Below are 17,225 nucleotides of genomic sequence, written 5' to 3'. Positions count from 1 at the left end.
AATGGAAGTGTTTGGGAACGACAGCAACTCAGCCACGAAGTGGTAGGCCACGTAAACTGACGGAGCGGGGTCAGCGGATGCTGACGCGCATAGTGCGAAGAGGTCGCCAACTTTCTGCAGAGTCAATCACTACAGACCTCCAAACTTCATGTGGCCTTCAGATTAGCTCAAGAACAGTGCGCAGAGAGCTTCATGGAATGGGTTTCCATGGTCGAGCAGCTGCATCCAAGCCATACATCACCAAGTGCAATGCAAAGCGTCGGATGCGGTGGTGTAAAGCACGCCGCCACTGGACTCTAGAGCAGTGGAGACGCGTTCTCTGGAGTGACGAATCGCGCTTCTCCATCTGGCAATCTGATGGACGGGTCTGGGTTTGGCGGTTGCCAGGAGAACGGTACTTGTCTGACTGCATTGTGCCAAGTGTAAAGTTTGGTGGAGGGGGGATTATGGTGTGGGGTTGTTTTTCAGGAGCTGGGCTTGGCCCCTTAGTTCCAGTGAAAGGAACTCTGAATGCTTCAGCATACCAAGACATTTTGGACAATTCCATGCTCCCAACTTTGTGGGAACAGTTTGGAGCTGGCCCCTTCCTCTTCCAACATGACTGTGCACCAGTGCACAAAGCAAGGTCCATAAAGACATGGATGACAGAGTCTGGTGTGGATGAACTTGACTGGCCTGCACAGAGTCCTGACCTCAACCCGATAGAACACCTTTGGGATGAATTAGAGCGGAGACTGAGAGCCAGGCCTTCTCGTCCAACATCAGTGTGCGACCTCACAAATGCGCTTCTGGAAGAATGGTCAAAAATTCCCATAAACACACTCCTAAACCTTGTGGACAGCCTTCCCAGAAGAGTTGAAGCTGTTCTAGCTGCAAAGGGTGGACCGACGTCATATTGAACCCTATGGATTAGGAACGGGATGTCACTTAAGCTCATATGTGAGTCAAGGCAGGTGAGCAAATACTTTTGGCAATATAGTGTATATCTAAAGCAGATAGCTCAGGGCCCTATAATTTCCGCGATCACGGAATCGCGGAATTGGCAAATCAACGCGGAATCTAGTGTAAATGCGGAATTTTGGGGGGAAATGCACACCGGGGGACGCAAATCTGGGCGACACAACCCTTCCCGCTCCGTCATTTCAGCTCACCCTCCCCCATCAAAACATTAAAAAAATGGCGAAGCGGCTCTCCACAGCTCCACTTTTGGTGAAAAAGTTGAGAAACACTTGTTTACATACTTGCTGTATTTTGCCTTGTATTTTATGCACTTTAATGTACTGAATTGAAAATATGATTCTTTATGAAATACTTAATAATTCTGAAATTGAGAGGTCCTATTTTATTTTTTTACTTGAAAAAGCTAATGGAGCACTTTTATTTATAACCATTGGTTCATAACCATTAATAATTTGTTAGTACTTAGAGTGCAGTGTTATGTTGCAACATGAGAAAATATGTTTTTTTTACCTCAATAAATTTAAGGTCATTCCTATTTTATTTGTGTACATTTTAATCATTAACATTAAAAGCACATTCTTTTTACGACTTAAATAACAGTACAGGGTAAAAAAAACAGAATTCGCAAAAATTTAAACGAAAAAAAAAGAATTTTCAAAAATTAAAACAGAAAAAATGGAATTTGGGAAAAAATAAAATGGAATTCCAGAAAAAATAACATGGATTTTATAGAGCCCTAGTAGCTTAACTGTGTGTCTTCACAGAAGGACTGCTTAACTTTACTGTATGTCTCAACAAAGATACGTCTCTGTCCCAGACCGATCTACTGCTGGAATTAATTCCGTTTAAGTTCCTATAGAAAGTGCTCCCTGTGCTTTTCCATCTCCTTATATTTGACCTCCATCTGGTCCCAGCAGATGGTTAATAGATTGACTGGAAGTTAATTGATCCACATTAAATTTGACATAATCAGATATTTCTCATGCTTGTCATGTAAATCCTGATATTGAGTGCCTCACCTCATTGTCCAGGATGCCGTTCTTGTCCCGATGCGGAGCCTCGTAAGCCTCCATCTGCTGCCTGGACACTCGGGCCAGCTTCTCGGCCAGCTCCCTCCACCTGGACGCCACCTCCACCGCCGTGGTCAACAAAACAAAGTCCAGGACCAGCTTAGCAACCAGACCCTGGCAGTCCATCTTCAGCAACGCCTGGTTGGTGAAAGACGGACAATCTCAGCATTGTTTCCCAGTGTGAAAGCACGTCCCTTACAATATGTAAAAACTGATCCAGCAACTCTTTCTTTAGGAGATCATTTGTCTGTTGATGAGTGACAGATAAACAAAAGGAACCTCTGGGCCTGGAGGAGGTTTACCTGAGAAAAACGATATCTGGATTACTTTGCAAAGTGTACATTTACCCCAACCTGAGTTTAGATAAGCTGTGAAACACGACCATCTGAGTGGTTAGAGGGCTTCTAATTGTCATGAGGAGCAATTTAACAGTTGACATGCAACAGAAAACCGACCAGAGGAGTTAAACAAACGCCACAGACATCAGCTGGATATTCTTCCCAAAACCCGCGGGATTTTTATGGTTTCAGACTTTAACTAATTGGTAAAATAAATGTAAAATAGTTCACTACATTATATTTGCATGTCAGTTTCTAAATGTCTTGTTATATATATCAGATAAGCCTTATCTGTTTGGTTTATTCCAGAGGCTTGGATGTTGATGTTATCATCTGCCGATCTAGACTTTTCCGTCCTGATTAAATTTGATTTTGGATTCTCAGTTATGCTTCTATTTCTGTTATTCTGTGTCGTTGTCAAGATTTATATCAGTTTTGATTTATTTTTTAAGTTTTCCGTGTCATTTCTTTCAGTTATTTATTTTTTTGTCTAGTTTTTCATATTTTTATTGTTTCTGTTATCTTTAGATATCTTTTTCTCTTATCACACATTTGTTTTCTAGTTGATCAGGTCTGTTTCACATGGTTTCTTTTACCTTTTGTGTCATTTTCATTCTTCCCAGCTCTATCACTTTTTCCAGGTTACTCATTGATGCCCCTCCCCTTTCTGATTAGCTCTCTTCCAGCTGCTTCTGTGCACACCTGCTCCCAATCAGCTGATTACTCCACCCATCGTCCTGTCTCCCATATATACTCCTCAGTAGTTTCTCCCAAGCGTCTTCTAGTTCAGGTTCCTGAGTTCCTTGCCACTATTTTCTGAATTTCTATCTTCTGTTACCATCTTCTTTACCTTTAAATCTGAGAGAAACCAAAAAAACTGTAACAAAGTATTTGTCCAAAACAAACATCCACTAAACCTGAAAGTTTTTCTGATTGATTGAACCTAATGAGGACACAATTACTGCAGGGTCACTATGCTGGTGCAACCTCACATCAATTAAGAACATTTAGGAAATTTAACAGGGTTAAGATTGAAAATGGACAAAATGGTTTTAGATTTGTTAAAATTCTTAATATAGGAGTTTAAAATGCACATAACTTATAAAGATGACTGACTGGGGAATTGGAATAAGAAAGGATGACATTTTTCAGGAGAAGAGGTAGAGAGGCAGCTCAGAAGTTTGCCCTCTGATTTAGTACAAAACTAAAATGTAACGTCCGAACAGAGTTTAGGCATCAAGCAGAAGAACTGGCCTTTGAGGCTGAAGGTTAGAGAGCTAATAGAGGTAAAGAAGGAATTTAGTTTCTTAAAATTTAAATTCTAAACACTGGTTTTAGTGAGCTCAACCGAAGACATGGATTGTATCAAAACAAAGAGAAGCTTAAAGACGCGTTGGAAAATTAAAAGAAGCTATTTTCAATAACCATAACATAACAACTGAGGTATATTTTCAACAATCCCGGCTTGTCAGTTCCTGAAAGTTTCTATTCCTAATTGTTTACAGCACCGGTGCAAAAGAGGCATTTTCACATGATCTAAAAGGTCTTCATCTTATCACCTTTTCGTGACTTTATTTCTCAACTTTTGTCTAGTTTTCTGAACAACAAAATTAAAATTCCCCCAAAATGTTTTCATAACACGCACCACCCTTAGTCCTCGACGCGGACGACCCGGGTTAGAATCTGACCTGTGGTCCTTTGTCACATGTCTCTCATACCCCCTTTGCTGTCAGCCTAATGTTGAAAAAACAAGCCACTAGTGCTGTAAAAACTCAACAAAACAAAAACAACAAGTTGGAAAAATCACATTTAAGAAACAGGAACAACACTGTATATATCCCATGCACCTTCTTTGACTATTTGAGCTGATGTAACAAATACATCACATCAATAAAGTCAACCAATCAAGTCCAGGAACCCAGAAGAAACAAACATTTTTATTGGCTTATACAAAGTAAAAGTAGGCTAAAATCTCATTACATCTACTATAAAAGCAAATATTGAGTAGAATAACACTGATTTATACTTGATGAAGATGAGAACAAAAATTATCGTTTAAGAGTAAAGAGTTTCTACAAACTCTTTATGGGGAAATGTACTTTTTGCAGTTTTAAAGTAGTTTCCATATTCTGATCGTTGGTCTCAGAAAGTCAACTATATCTATAGTGCAAATATTAAATAGACTCACTGTTTTATCATCTTCCACCTTTACAGTAAGTCCTTCACACTGTTGTTTCTCAAAGAGGGTCTGAATTGAAAACCCGTCATCTGATCACAGCTGCTCGCCTAATCAATTATTAAAGCCACATGATGCAGGAGTTATTTTACAAATCTGGTTGCCTGTAAAAGGTAGTGGTGAAGCACTGAAGAGAATAAAGTTTCATTTTCTAGAAATGTACTGCATCTATCAAACTGTCTACAGGCCACCAGTACATCAGAGGGCAGCGCTCCATGTGCAGAGGGGAAAACTGAAACCCTGCTACCCGAAGTAGTGGATTTAAGAGGACTGAGCTGATGTAAAATCAATCTGGATGCAGGTTACTTTCATTTCATCCAAATAGATTTTTTTCCTAAAGTCTTTTATATTTATTCCACCTTAAAGGATTCCGGCCAATTCCTAAAACTGATCATAGGACCAAGATGTGCTCTGCAGTCTGTCCCTGTACCTCTGTCTTGGGTTCGGGATACCTGTGGTTCTTTTGGTCTAAATATAGACTCTTTGAAGCCAAACCTGATCAAAAGCCTCAGCTGCTAATGAACACGAAGTGTTCAAATGGAAATCAGAGGCTGCAGGTATGTGCTGTGAAAGACAGGGGGGTTTAAAACCAGCAGCACCATAAAACGGAAACTAGGACTGGTTTGGAGGCATGAAAAAAAGCCGAATGGGGTCAGGAGGGCAGACAGTCGAGTTATCTGGAACAAGATAAGAGCAGTGAGGCTCTGAGACCAGAGCTAAACCAGAAGGGAGGTCAAAGATCAGCGTCTTGCTTAAGGACTTAGTCAGCTGTTGTCTGAGCCACTAGTGTTTCCGTTGCTGTTTAATCTGAGAGGAACGACACTTTAACAGGTTTGTATAATTATTCTGAACCAACATTCAGCTTCTAGGCATTCAGCAGGTTTGGTTTCTTTGAATTCTGAACTTAAATGATTCTCCTCTGCTAATAGCTTATATGCTAATGTTGTGCAATATGCCAGGATCATGGTTTTTTGACATTGGGAACCGGTGGCCATATTTCATCTTGACATGATGACTGGAGAAGAGGATACAGTTTTGGTGATTAAACAACTGCCTCCACAGGAACTCCCAATGAGGAGTGACTTACTCTGTGTTGAGGACAGTGAAAACAACACAACACACAGGATTTCTCTCTTTTTTTCCTGCCAGGGGGTCAAGGTCGGAAGAAACCATCATGGAAATATGGCCCAAAAAGGTCCAGATCTCCAGAATGATCAAGTCATGATGGCGACTTTTCAGAACCCTAATGTTGGGGCAGAACAAACATGACTCTTCCATCACCACACAAGTCACCTGGAACAGGATTTTTTTTGTTTTTGATAAAAGAAGTCCCACCATTGCTCTGGTTGTTTTTTACTGTGGTGAATGCTGGAGCCGTTCCTGTCCTGTTTTAAAACAAGTCATTGAACAGTACAGCTTCTGTGGGTTACGACTGGTCACTAATTGATTACTTTGTTCTTTTTCCTCCATTTTTTTTTTTAACCTGAGGTCGGATTTTGATCGTATTCCTTGGATGTGAAAAACCGTATTTTCATTCATACATTTGGTGGAGACATCTCAGGTGATTCCCTTTATGTTTAGAAGTTAGCTTCACCTTCTACAAATCCCCTGAGTGCGGAGTTAGCCATCTGTGCTCAATATAACATCTATCTAATATATCGAACCAAGTTGTTAAAAGTCTTGCATAAATTATTAAGGTTCAGATACAAGCAGGGAACTAAAGGAGAACAGAAAACGTTAGCAACACCATCCAGAGTCTGATTCTGTGCAGAGATAAAACTTCAATATTACCGTACATAAAATCTATTAAACCCATGACTTGTGTCATATTTTTGCTAGATGGTTTGTGGGTTGTAGTTTTTTTAGCAATGTCTGCTTAGTTTTTTTTAGATTTAAGTTAATATAATCTTTAGCCGTTATGCCCGCACTGAAGGAAATGGACAGAAACCTGATGACAAAGTCCAAAGAATCAGCTTGAATGACCGTTAGAAAACTAATCAACATAAGTTTAAAGATTAAAAGAAGGTCTGAAGTGGTGAGGTCTGGTTGAAAGTTCGGACAGCTATGAATTATGATAATAAATTCAATTAATAAGGTGTATAACAAGGAATAAGATGGGTTTTTTTGGGGTGGGGGTTGCAGCTGGGTCTTCCAACCTGTGAAAATGTTCATGTGTTCAGAGGCAGCAGAACCACAGAAGATCCCTTCATCTGTTTCCAGCTTGGTTTAGTCTCCCGCTTATTAAACAACAACATGGTCACGGTCTATAAATAGAAAACGCTCTGCTGCACCAGGGAAAACATCCTCGGTGCGAGATAACGCAGGATGTCCCTGCAGCAGACGGACAGACGGCGCTGACAGCTGTCAGGAAAATAAGCTTCCTGTGCACAACTAAGGACGATGCTGACAGGTAGAAATGAGCAAGAGGAGGCAGAGTGAGCAACACAGAGCAGACAGAGAAAGAAATCTGTAGTTATCACAATTTTCTTCAAACATCCTCTGCAGACATAGACACCTCTGGTACAGATATGCATGACAACCTTAAAATAAACAGCTTCTTAGGGAGACCTCTTGACCTCAAGGTGTTGGTCTCTGCAGCCTCCTCCACCAGGGAGCAGATTCAGCTGAGCAGGTGTTTTCTCACAGCCATTAGAGAGCTGTTTCCCTTCCTATCTATTCCCACACTGCAAAAACGATCTGGAAATAAGTAAAAATGTCTCAAATAAACCATATTACTGGATTTTTTTTTTAAATAGAAACTTTCTAAATTCTGGGACAATATTGTCTGAGAACATTTATAAACACATATAAGCCGGAATGATTTAACATTTAAATATAACTTCCCTACGACTGTGAATTCTTATAAAGTACAAACTTTTAAAATCACCTTTGGATCTTTCATTTTATGTAAATAACTGTTAAAATTATAATTATGAAAAATCTCTTTATTTTGTAAAATGTATCTATTTATTTCAAATTCAATCGCAAGAGTTAAAAAAAATAAAAACCTGAATGCATGTGTGTCATCAGTCAAGAGATTACTTTTGTTGATTGTTAGGTAAATACTTTATAAACAGCAAAGAAATTGCTGTCTGCTGGAAATATTTCTGTCAGATTCAGACGGATTAGTTAAAAGATTGTTGAACATGACCAGAAAAACTGGATAAAAAAAAAAAAAAATGCATGCGTAGAAAAAATGGATAAATAAAAAAAAGGTATAAAATAGGTACGTCCGGGTTGCAGCTTTGAGTCATGATATCGATATGGACCCAATTTAATATCAGCAAGAATCAAGCATAGTTTATGTAGTCTAAAAATAGTATCAAACAAAAAATGGTATGATAACTAAACAATGTTTTATTTACCAATAGGTTACATCAATTTTAATCAGATCCGAGATATTTGATTTTAATATTGGATCAGGACATAAATACATAATCAAAGTTAGAGATTTCCCACATGACTAATTTTAAACAGGATTATTATTTTTTATTTTTTTTTATATTTGTCCCTTTTTTCTTCTGTTTTGGACCAGGAGCTGAAATTAGGATTAAACTTACTGAAGACATTCATTCCTGCATGTTTTTGTTTTTCGAGGTCTGGGTCAAGATTGGTTAACTAAAGTGACTGAAGGGTTGACTTTGTCCCCTCCTAGAGCGACTCTCTCAGCACTGATCTATTATTAACAATCCTCTCTTCAACTCACAGACAGGCTTTCTCATTCTGTCCTTTTGTAACCCAACACGCTGAGATAAAGGGATCTGCTGGGGCAGTGTCGGGTGCCCCGCCGGTCCTCAGAGTTGGTCCTGATCAATGCCTGCTCAGATTTCACATGAGAGTACCTGTCAGTTTCTGAGGAGGGCAGAGGAGTCGGAACGCAGCTCCTGCTTTTGGTTATGGCTTCCAAGGGAGCAAATTCAAGCCGTCGCTAAGACAGACTCTGAGGAAGCCCCTATGAGCTGAATAGAAGCAGCAGTGAGAGTTAATCCTCAGAACTTCACCTTGTTTGACTAAAACTCCCTTATTATGAAAATAATCCACAGACAAACACTGTGGTTTGATGAGGAGGTGTTCTAACATCTTTCATAGGGTAATCTTCAGCTCCACTAAGCTTCATAGGATGAGGAAAATAAGATCCACCACCTGCGCTCAGAAACAACAGCTACATGTCCTCTGAAATTAAGACGTTCTGGGAGCGAATTATGTCTGAACAGAGCTGTGACTAAAGGAAAAAGATTACTTATAACAGAAAAATCACAAGGCTCTAACCTCCAAATAGGGAAAATCTCAACGTTTACCAGGATTTTTATTGATGCCTGAGCTCCATCTTCTCAACAGATATGACAGCATGATAGTTTTAACTTGTTCTCTGAATGAATAACACTTCAGTTGACCATTTCTTGGATTTAAAGTCGTAGGGAAGCGGCTGCAGTTCCAAATTCTCCCGAGTGGTGCACGACTTTACACAAGTGAATAAAGTGAATATGATTGGTCGATTATCAAGGGGGCAGGATTGTTGTGGCGGCAGGTTCACAAGCTTTTTGGTTGTAGCCGGTGTCTCTGAAGCATCTTGCTAACCAGTTAGCAACTTAGTGATAGTAGATTCCCAATGGGAAATTCCATTGGCACCAAGTAGCACTTTGCAACAACATTGTCAAAGAACGCTATGGACAACGGAAACATGCAAGAGGAGGAGAGTTTAGTGTCGGAGGTCGTGGATGAGTCTCCTCCATCATCCATTTTTTATTTAGAGGAGGAAAGCGGGGACGAAGATGTTGTGGAAGAGGACGCCAGGGCGGCAGAAGCTTGGTTTGGCGTAGAAGGCTTCCAGCCGTACATGTTTGAGCCCTTGCCACGCAACGCTGCCAGTTCTGTTAGCTCTACGCCTGCAGAAGACACAGACGTCCATCCCCGTGAACACTGAGATGGAACACAATGATTCTTATTTCAACCGTGGCGTATATTAGATCAAGATGCTATGACCGAAAAAAATTGATATATAACTAACTGTCCTGCATAAAATAAAGGGAAAAAAACACAGATTTTAAGACAGGATTTATTTTAAATAGAAATTTTCTAAATTTTGGGAGAATATGGTCTGAAAAAGAGTACATTTATATACATGTTTAAGCCAGAATGATTTGACATTTAAATAAGATTTCCCTACGACTTTAAATGCTTCTTAATACATTTATTAAACCAGAAAATGGGTCCAAATATGTTTTTTTTTTCTCCATGGCAATTACTTAATCTTAGACAAATTTTATTGTCATTTGTATACAAAGTGTGTGCAAATGAAATTTCATTTAGTATAGCTTTTCAGACAGTAAATGAACAGAGATTACATGCTATCCTTTTGGATAGATGGGTTCTCTCCTGGTACTCCAGTTTCCTCACAAGGTTAAAACAGAGCTGTTGGCTTAACGCAGGCATGCCTTAAATTAGTGCTCAAAGGCCGCTGTCCTGCAGCTTTTAGAGGTTACCCTGCTGATTCTGATGATTGCAGCTCAGAAGAAGCCTGTCAATCAGCTATCAATGAAAATCAGCTGTGCATAAGCAGGGGAACCTCTAAAACCTGCAGGACAGAAGCCCTGGAGGACCAACTTTGGGCATGCCTGGTTTAATTGGTTACTCTTTTGCTACGTTCACACTGCAGCCTGAATTCACCCAAATGCGATTTTTTTTTTGCCCACATGCGACCTGGACCTGATCTTTTCATGGCTGCCTGAACAACACAGATCCGATTTTTTACAATTTACACAGACACATCACCTGATATTTCTAATAAAGATAATTGATATATTGATATAAAACTTGATATTTAGTGTTAACATTAGGGCTGGGCGATATAGAAAAAAAGCTTATCGATAAAAAAAAATGCATATTGATCGATATCGATAATTATTGAAAAGATTTGAAACCATATTTTATGTGCAGCTCTGCCTGGACTTTTTATAAAATTGCTAAATGATTTAATTTTAATAAAAAACACAAACACAGACTTCGAATTAAATCTTTATTTAACCAACTTTTTTAACCATAACAGAATTGTTTTAAAGAAAAATAACTTAAGAGACCTGAGTTATGTTATTAAATACTGACAAAGAATAAACTAAAGTGACCAAAATAAATATAACAAATAAATAAATGCCCCGCCGCCGACCCCGTTTCCTGCTTTAACCTGAGTTATTACTTTGAAGTTTCTGGCCCCTCGGCATTTTTATCTCAATTGTTAGAACTACGTGGGAAACTGCCCAGAACTGAAAATATATATATATTTTCCGAAGATTCCTCGGAGGAGAGCCGCACCGGGGCCTACACAGCTCGTACTCCTGCGGCTGTGAGCGGCTGAGATGATAAAAAAAAGTTGGTTTCGTTATCAGACTGGTTTTCACTGGTTCCCGACACATTTTCCAGATGACTGTGGTTTGTTTTTGGTCCGACTGCCATGACCGAAATACTGCCAGACTGCCGAACTACAAAAACCTTTCTTTGAAACAATTTCCTCCGCCTCTCCTTGCTGCATCTTCATGTGCTCTGTGTTGTGGTTTGAGAGGGGTGGCGCTTGGTGACGGCATGCCTGGGTCCGCGATTGTGATTGGTTGGGAGGAAGCAGTGGCTAGCATAAACCTAGGCTACAATGAGAAGGAAGGAAAACTGCTTTTCTTTTTTATCGAACTTTTATCGACCCTCTTTTTTTTCTATTGCGCCACACGTCTATCGATCGATATATATCGTTATTGAATTATCGCCCAGCCCTAGTTAACATATATAATAAATAACAGCAATAAGCAACAGTAATACATAAATCCCACATTGAGGGTGTGTGTGAATCACTAATTGATCTGAATTAATGAATTAGATGAACCATCCCATGATAGTCTGACCTGTTGTCGCATAAATTTCATCGCTCTCATTACAGAGGTCACATCTGATTAACATACATGGAGTTTAGGGGTCATCAATCATCAGCCCCACAGCTTCTTCTACTTTCTAATTAGCATACAGAAGTGGTATTTAATGAAGTCAGTCACATCAGATAGCATCATTAGAACAATGGAACGATTTATGGAGCATATTAAGCCCAGAGCAACTCATTTGGTCCTGATTTACATCCACAGATTACTGAGGATTTGGTATTTCGTACAGTTAAAAAAAAAAAGAACACGTCAGCAGGAACTAACAGAGTTTGCTAATAGAGGATTTTAAAGCTTTTCACCGCTAGGAATCTCTGGTTGAGTAACAGTTACATAAGATTTCTTTCATTGGTTTAAGGAGAGAGTTTGTTTCATATCAGGCTGGCTGGACCTCGTTTCTACAGCTCGCTCTCCGCAGGGAAAACCTTGCATAATACTCATTGAAGCGGGGGGGTTGCGATGTGAACCAACATTAAGTCAAGGAGAAATCAAAACCTTTCAAATCCACCCACACGTTAAAGAAAATGCCCATGAAGAGGAGCAGCACCATCAACACAGCTGGATAATGGGCTCCTTGCATCACATCCTTATAGGGTTTCAGATTTATCACCTCTCTCTTTGACCAGGTGATCTGACATGTTGGGAAACAACCAAACCTGGGGAAAATTTGCTCTCTTACCACATTAAATTTTATTAAACTGTAATGTTTGGCCCTGCTAAAATAAATGATGCTGACATGAGCTACTAAGAAGATGGCGGTTTACAGATTACCGTATCCAAACAATTTGGTGGAAATTAGTTTTGCACCGATATCAGAATCGGGCGGGGCCCCGATCCAGCACTAAAATGGTAGTATCGTATCGGTGAGTACCGACAAATAGGGCACCGATACCATTTTGAGAACCAAAAGTTTATTCAACTATTGTCACCCATTCCAGGCAGGCAATATAAGTTCTACTGGATTCACAAAAACGCACTTACTGCTTCATTTTTGATGCCTGTAGAAGTTTAGTTCTGACGCGCGGCTGAAACATCTTTGCTGCTCTCGCTGCGCGGTGGAACAGTGGGTCTGATGCGCGTTGGGCGGAGCAACCCTTTCCTTTCTTTGCCTATAACAATGGCAGATATATTTGCTGTGATCAGTGGGTAAAAAGTAGGGGTGGAACGGTTCACAAAATCCACGGTTTGGTTCGGTTCACGGTTTCGTGGTCACGGTTTTCGTTTTGGTATATGTTGATTGTTACACCGAAATCCCATAAAAATTAATGAAAAAATCCCCAAAAAATAATAAATTGTAATTATTTTTAATGATCCACGGAAACCCTGGATCATTTCCGCATGTTTTGCTGCTTTGAATTTAATCATCTCGCGCATGCCCTCAGCGATCTCCAAGGAACTCAGAGCGGAGCGGACGGGAGCCACAGTGGAGGCTGTAGGCTTTGCTTTGTGCAGGCGGTGCATCTAATGCATCTAAAACTGGTGGAATAAAAATGGAGGAAAGAAATAAGCAGGAAACTTTAAACTGCAGACACATAACTTCCACCTTTTCAGGAAAAATCCTACTTTTAGGCCTTTAAATTAAATATATTAAGTTTAAATATTGTACATTTTAATAGCAAAAGCTTAAAAAAATTGTGAAGTATTTCCCTCTTAAAAATTTTAACCTATTCACGTTTGTAATTTAAATTAAGATTTCATAACTAGTAGAAGAACCTAGTAAAAAATGGTTAATTGTGCTGGTTTTTAGTAGATAAAGAATTTATAAAATTAGATAACTATTAGATATTTCCTTAAAAGATCTCCAGCAGTAACTTTTAAAGCGATTTCCAGCAGATAATAAATAAAATCCAGTTTAGAGACAGAGGTTTCAGTCATGAATCCTCAGATGTGACATAATAAGCATCACGGCGCCTGGAACCCTTTGAACTACAGGAAGGTCAGCGGCCCAACGCCTCTGTCGTCTTTGCTGATGAAAGCTGCTGTGACTTCAGAGGAAACTACAGAACCACAGAAAGGACCATGTCATTCTGAAGTAAACTTAATAAAACGGAGGATCCAGAGACAGGAAGCCGGACCTGGAGGGTTAAAAAGCCTCTGTGCAGCTGGCAGAATAAAAGCCTGCGTCGGATTATGAGACGGAGAGCAGGGGAAGGTGCAGCGGTCACAGGTGAGATGCCCTGTGAGGGAAAATGCATCTAGAGCTGCTCAGGGCTGCACACTTCATCGACTCCATCAACATTCAAACAGCAGGAACTCCTCTTAACTACTTTAGGATAAAAGCATCCTCAGGACCCCTTCAAATGGAATCCTAGTTTTCCATGTGAGCCACCTCAGGCTGAAGCATGAGTATTTTTTTTATACAACAATAGATTCTGATGTAAAAAAATATAGGATTCTGGGAGGAAATTAAGAGAATTTACATTTAAACCTCCAGAAACTTATAAAGCAACTGTACTTACAAACATTTTAACTATTTTTGACCAAAAACCTACAAACACATTCTTACTAAAATGGCTCAAAAAAAGGAGTTTTTGTTTCTCTTTAATCAGGATTCCATACCTCTTAGTTTGATTTCTGCAAACAGGAAACATTAATAACTGAGCGTATTTCCTAAATCCAGCAGAGGCTGAGAGATTGAACCCATAAAAGAGAAGTTTGGGTTCGGTTCGACCTCAACAATTTCAGTTTCTCTACCACATTTAAACATCTTTGTATCACTGGGTGTCCGTCCCTCTTTAGAGATGCTCTGGCTGAGATGCATTCACTGACCAGGCATGGAACCAGGATGAAAATTGATTAAGGTGCATTTTGAGTAGGTGACCCAGATCGTTTCCCCCCCGGGTTTCAAATGCTGAATTATTTATTGTGGAATTCCAGCTTGAGATCCAAAACCAGGCTTGTTACGTAAATAACATCCTCTGAGGCTGAGAGGTCATCATCCTGCTGGAGTTCTGCTGCTACTATCGACTCCGCAGTGCAAATTAAAAAGTGCAATCCTACCATTTTCCCAATTAAAATATTGCATCTTTTTCATAGTAGTTGTGATTGAAATACATAGGGAAGTTACCGGTAACTACAAATTGTGCAGAAATGCGCAACTCTATAAAAAAAATGTTTTTCAGCAATTTAACTCTTTTTGGAGCAATCAAATTTTCTAACTTCTATAGAGTCAGTCTACTGCTGAGGCAGTGTGAGTGATTAATCATTCAATCTTAATTAGGTTATTACAAAATAACATGTTAAAGTCGTAGGGAAGCGGCTGTTCCAACCCTTGCATTCCAGAATTCTCCTGAGCGGTGCCCGACTTTACACGGGTGAAAAAAGTGAATGTGATCGATCGTTTATCAAGGGGGCGGGATTGTTGTGGCAGAAGGTTCGCAAACATGTTTGGCTGTGGCTGGTTTGTCGGATTGTTATTGCTAGTAGGTTCCCAATGGGAAATTAGACTTCTGCAGCCGCACACATCAAATGCTGCATGAGTCTGGTCGCGTACCAGTTCTGCTGGTATGCTTCTGCAATGTTCGTCTGGAATTTCTAGGGACGCACAGCAGTTTCCCACCAAAGCGTAAGTGGGAGCCTATTTAGAACTTCTGCGGCGCCAGCGGGAGTGTTTATTATCCAAAACAACATGTCTGAGGCATCATACAAGTGGTTGTACTTCCAAACCTTCTCGTTAAACCTTTGGTCATGGTTATCCATTGTTGTTATTACTCCTCTGTCTTTAAAAATGGCGCTCCCCGGCACCGTATCGAGAAGGACGACCACCAAGGACCATACCAAGGACCAATCACAGCTGCTTTTTGTCTGCACACTTCCCCCTCGTTTAGCAACAACACTGTCAAGGAACGCTATGGACAGTGGAAACATGCAAGAGGAGGAGAGTTTTGTGTCGGAGGTCGTGGATGAGTCAGCGGCAGAAGCTTGGTTTGGTGTAGAAGGCTTACAGCCGTACATGTTTGAGCCCTTGCCTCGCAAGGGCTGATTAAAGGAAATGATTCTTATTCTTTATTTATTTCAACCGTTGCGTATATTAGCTGCGACATATAAATTTACAGATGACCATATGATATATGAATGGCCGAATTTAGGTGTACAAACTGATGTATAACTAACTGGCCTGCATAAAATAACAAAAAAAAACACCACAGATTTTAAGACAGGATTTTTTTTTTTATTCAAAATTATCTAAATTTTGGAACAATATGGTCTGATAAAGACTACATTTATATACATGTTTAGGCCAGAATGATTGGACATTTAAATATGACTTCCCTACGACTTTAAGTTTTTACATTACACTAGATTTAAATGAACAGCAAAGACATGTAACTCAGATGGTTATGATGAACAACAGGTGAAATGTTGTGGCTTTGTTTTAACCGGGTGGTTTATCCCTCCCTCCAGATCTTAACAGTTACATCCTAAATGTATTTTGGCAAAAATAAATAAATAAATAAATAAAAATAGCAGCTCTATATTCTTCTAATGCAACCAAGCTGGGAAAGAGAATACCTGTTTCAACATTTTATAGAACAAGATTTCTGTCTTTTAGCTCTATGTTCAGATGTGTTCTGTCTGGGTCGGTCTTTACATTCACTGCATTTCAGCAGAATGGTAACTGTTAAAACCTCTCTGTGTCCAAAGCTTTTGGTCATAACTCCTCCTTCTCTTTGAACCAAAAGAAAAAGCAAACTGCTGACGTTTTTAGATGTTAAATGTTGGGCCTCTGTAGCAACAATCACCTGTGACTTTAACTCTCTAAAACGATTTCAAAAGGGCTTTTGCTCTTTTAATCCAGAGCGGTTTAATCCCACACTCCCTCCTGCTGTCAAAACACAGCAGGGAGCTCCTACCTAGTTCATGCTCTGCATTCATCTACACCCCGGCATCTGATATTTGCTAATTTAAAATGACTTTGGATGGCATGCAGGCAGAATATTAACATTTTTAACTCGTACTGTCACCAGTCCATCCCAGGGGAACATAAGGACACACAGGATGAACAACCAATCACACACACTCACATCTAAGCATGATTCAGGGAAACCTATTCACCTCACAGTTCTGTTTTTGGACGAGAGGAAGCTGGAGTACCCAGAGAGGTGGGACCGTGCTCCCCCCAAGCCCCAAAAAGCCCTACAGAGACCCCAGGCTGCACGGTGAAGTTGCAACCAACCGCTCCACAGTGCAGTAAAGTGTCTATAGCAAACTTTAAATGAATCTCACCCACACAGACTTCTTGGTATTTCACCTTGGAGTAAAACAGAGGGGAAAGAAGTTTTCTATTTGGAATAACAACCTGGTATTCTTTACATCTCCAGGGAATCTTAGGGACTTTCTTTCGACTAACACTTTCTTTTTTCAGTTTATGAGCTTCTTAAACAAGAATGATCCACCAATAAAATAGGAAAACAACAAAAAAAGCACCCAAAGTTTGAATAAGGATCTGAAATTTAGAAGTATCTATAGAAACAGTTAAAAATCATCGCCTCTGCTTTAAAGTCATAGGGAAGTCACGTTTAAATGTCAAATCATTCTGGCTTAAACATATATAAATGTCCCCCTTTTCAGATGATATTGTACCAAAAGTTAGAAAATTTCTATAATTTTTTTTAAATCCTGTCCTAAAATCTGTGTTTTTTTTCCCGTTATTTTTATGCAGGCCAGTTACAGTAGTTCTACGTCAGCCTGAACACCTAAATTC

The 17,225-nt window shown here is 39.7% G+C and overlaps 1 protein-coding gene across 1 annotated transcript in view; it reads right to left on the bottom strand.

Annotated features, from left to right (window-relative positions):
* The window catches only part of sh3bp4a (SH3-domain binding protein 4a), a 37,959-nt gene that overhangs the window by 2,450 nt on the left and 18,284 nt on the right, over positions 1-17,225 (bottom strand). Inside the window, exon 4 of the mRNA XM_038297523.1 lies at positions 1,980-2,168. Coding sequence (XP_038153451.1) covers positions 1,980-2,168 — 189 coding nt within the window. The remainder of the gene's footprint in view (positions 1-1,979; positions 2,169-17,225) is intronic.

This window comes from Cyprinodon tularosa, unplaced genomic scaffold (assembly GCF_016077235.1).
Source record: "Cyprinodon tularosa strain WSP-4 unplaced genomic scaffold, ASM1607723v1 ctg39, whole genome shotgun sequence".
Lineage (NCBI taxonomy): Eukaryota > Metazoa > Chordata > Actinopteri > Cyprinodontiformes > Cyprinodontidae > Cyprinodon > Cyprinodon tularosa.
This window is presented reverse-complemented; position numbering and strand designations above follow the sequence as displayed.